Source organism: Gavialis gangeticus, unplaced genomic scaffold, assembly GCF_001723915.1.
Source record: "Gavialis gangeticus isolate Ggan-Ray unplaced genomic scaffold, GavGan_comp1, whole genome shotgun sequence".
NCBI lineage: Eukaryota > Metazoa > Chordata > Crocodylia > Gavialidae > Gavialis > Gavialis gangeticus.
In genome coordinates this window covers 63,595,547-63,598,907 of record NW_017729022.1, presented here as the reverse complement: position 1 = coordinate 63,598,907, position 3,361 = coordinate 63,595,547, and the positions used below count along the sequence as shown (strand labels likewise).

The window sequence follows — 3,361 nt, the reverse complement described above, 5'->3', positions numbered from 1 at the left end:
CTGCCTTGCTTCCCTCTCCAGAAGAGGATTCTCTCACCTGCCTGCCTCTCCCCTCGGTGGGCCAGGTATTCACGGTAGTTCCTGGTGAGCAGGGTGTAGAGGAAGGGGTTGATGCAGCTGTTACCATAGGTCAGGCAGGTCACGCCAAAGTTAAGGTATGCCTGAGCAGTAGGGCTGATCCCCAGGCCCTCAGCCCCATATAGCTTGGCTAGCTGCCAGGCCCAGAAGGGGACAAAGCAGGACCAGTAGGCTGCAATGATGCTGAAGATCCTGGAGAAAAGCTTCTGCTTGGAGGCCCGGCCCGTTGCCCGTGGCTGTGTCTCTACCACTGAAGTCCAGTAGGCTCGGGCGAGGTGGAAGTAGACAAAGCCCAAGATCAGGCCAGGAGCCAGGATGCTTGTGGTGAAGAGCACCGTGAGATAAATGCGAAAGGCTTCAGGTGTCCAGGTGGGGAAGCAGATCCGCTTCTTGTGGCTGCTGCTGTCCCTCAGTTGGATCATGACCATCATGGGTACAGTGAGCAAGAGTGACAGAAGCCAGAGGGCCAAGCTAGTGAGTCTGCGATAGCTGTTTGCAGCCCACCTGGCCCTCAGTGGCCTGGTTACTGCCCAGTATCTCTCCAGGCTCATGGCAGTCAGCATGAAGATGCTGGCATGCATGGTGAGGAGGTCCAGGCTGAGCAACAGCCTGCAACCCACATCCCCAAAGAACCAGTCATGGGCGAAATACGTGCACACCACGAAGGGGATGGTGGACAGGTAAAGGAGGTCAGCCAGGGCCAGGTTGATCACGTAGACGCCCAGAGAGCCAGCTGAGCGGCCAGAGATGCCACTGGATGCCACCACCAGTGTGTAAATGTTCCCCATCATCCCAAAGAGGCACATGACTGTCAGGATTGTGCCCAGTAGGCCAGTGACTGGGCTGTCCTCCCCAAGACCACCATCATCGCTGCTGTCATCGGAGAAGTTGCCACACTGGGCTTCCTCTCCAGTTTCTGATGCCATCAGGCCAGGGTCAAAACATGCATTCCAGCTGTGCAAGAAGTTATAGCCCAAGCAGTCACTAATGCATTTCCTCCTTGGCTTGCCTGGACCTTTTATCAGTTTAGCCCAGGCAGCAGCAAGGGAAGGAGGATGTAATGCAGAAAGACCTGGGCTAACACCAAAATAGTCATGGAGAGCCCACTTCCCACATTGAACAATACAGCCTATCAGAGTTCCCTAGTCCTTTACAAGCCCTGCTCAGCAGCATGCCTTACCAGCTCTCAGAGAACCAAGGAGCTGAGAAAGGGAGTGGCACTTCAGATCCATGACAGCCAAACACTCTGTCTTGTCTGATAATGAGGCAATATCTCCTGTCTTCACCACCTGCTCTCTCTGTCCTTTCTTCCTCAGTGACCCACAGAGACCAACAGAAGTTTATCCCGTGGGCATGCAGATTTCTCTTTCTTCCAGGTGTCTCCTTCCTCAGAGCTTGGACAGGGACACAGAAGAATTATGCTCCCCCTCAGCTATCCTCCAGAGTCTTCTTCCCTTCTGAAGGGAGGACTTGTCTAACTCACAGCTTAACACACAAGTGTCAAAGCACTTCAAGTTTGTATTGGACTCTCAGCCACCAGCTGAGGAATGGCACTGGCTTCCTTCCCCCTCGTCCACCCACTTTCAGTCTTTCTCCGTTTCTTTCTCTTTTCTCCTTTTCTTTCTTTCTTTCTTTCCTCTCTTTCAAGTCTACTTCTAATTTCCACCCCCAGAACCTTGTAGAAAGGGTTTTGATGCTTCCTCTCCTTGGTTTAATGGGAGAGTTAGCACAGGAAATGTATTATCAAGGGACCTGACACACTGCTCTCCTGCCCCAAGCTGGGTGGGGAAGAGCATAAGAAGAGAGAAAGGTATGCTGCTTCCCTCTCCAAGTGGGACATAGTGGACTGGACAATCCTAGGCAAGGAAGGTGGGTTTTAGTAATTGCAGTACCTGCTTTGCTAACTAGTGTTGCCATGTTTGCACCATCAGCAATCACAAAAAAAAAAAAAAGCTGGTCACTTTAGACTCACTGGGCACATCTACACAAGGCATTTACTGCACAGTAGACTAATTAGCTGTGCAGTAAACATCTTGGTGTCTACATGTGTGCTTCTGTTAGGCTGGAGTAAATTAACATATTCCACAGCAAGATAGTACTTATAAATACAAGTACTATCCTGTCGCAAAGTAAAAAACTCCGCAACAGGGTATATAGATGCTGCTCCGGCTGGCTGGGGCACAAGTGCACTTCAGTGCAGGGCATGCCTGGCAGCTAACCCTGCGCTGAAGCACCCTGATGTTTCAGTCAGGCCCTCTGCAGTACATTGATCTGGGGGGAGCAGCTCCAGGCTGGCAGACTGACCGCGGGTGCCCCCTTGCCAGCTGAGGTTGCTCTGACCCAGTTCAGTATGATGCGATCCTGGGCAGACATGCAAATAGCAATAAACTCAAGAGTTTATTGCTCCTGGACGCACATTCACATTAATTGCAGTTGTAGACGCACCCACAAAGAGGCAAATTACATCTCCCTTAGCCTTCAATTCTGTCTTCTCAAAAGCTGGCAATGGGATATATGTGCACCACTACCCCCTAGTGGTGTGGGATGGACCCACTAGTCTAGATACCAGAGATAGCTTTCTTTTGCTAGCTGAGCTACAGAAACTGAGACTTTGGGCACAAGGTGAATGGGACTGTGTCCCCCCCACTTGCTATATTACCTATTACTGGCCTTCCCACACCCATTTCCTTTGTCCAGACATGTGCCTTGCTAGCTCAGCAGTGCAGGGCAGCCATGCTGTGAAGTTGCAGACAAATCTTGTGTTTGCATAGTTCAGGGAGAAGAATAACCCTGTGTAATAAATGCACCACTGGAAAGACTCAACAGGGATCCTGGTTTTCTCTGTTTAGGAATAGCAAATTTTCTGATAAAGCCCCCCAAATTCTCTGATTTAAAAAACCAAAATCCTGTTTTTCTGTGATTAAAATGAAATGCCACTAAATATATAGGTATCAATTGAACACAATGTTTTATTGATATATTTACAATTTTGAAGCAGTTTGGAGCCTACCAGTGCCTCAGTCATTATAATAAAATACATTCTAAATATCTATATATATTGGTGATTGATTTTGGCTTTTTTATAATAAAAAATCATAGCTCCCCCTACCCCCTTCACTCACCAGGATGTAGGTCCAGCTGCAGCAGCCCTCTCTCCCACCCTACTTTGGGGCACTGAGCAGCTCTAATATGCTGGTGCCCTGCCCATGCCTATGCCATTGCCCTTCACTCCCAACCCACAGCCCCTGGGCCCTGGTGATGCCCCTCACTCCCCACTTGTAGC

The 3,361-nt window shown here is 49.8% G+C and overlaps 1 protein-coding gene across 1 annotated transcript in view; it reads right to left on the bottom strand.

Moving 5' to 3' along the window:
- LOC109296037 (urotensin-2 receptor-like) overlaps window positions 1–2,058 on the bottom strand; it is a 2,355-nt gene extending 297 nt beyond the window's left edge. The window contains exon 1 of the mRNA XM_019515244.1: window positions 38–2,058. Within this exon, the coding sequence (XP_019370789.1) occupies window positions 38–1,004 (967 nt within the window). The 5' untranslated portion in view covers window positions 1,005–2,058. The remainder of the gene's footprint in view (window positions 1–37) is intronic.
- Between the last annotated feature and the right edge of the window lie 1,303 nt (window positions 2,059–3,361).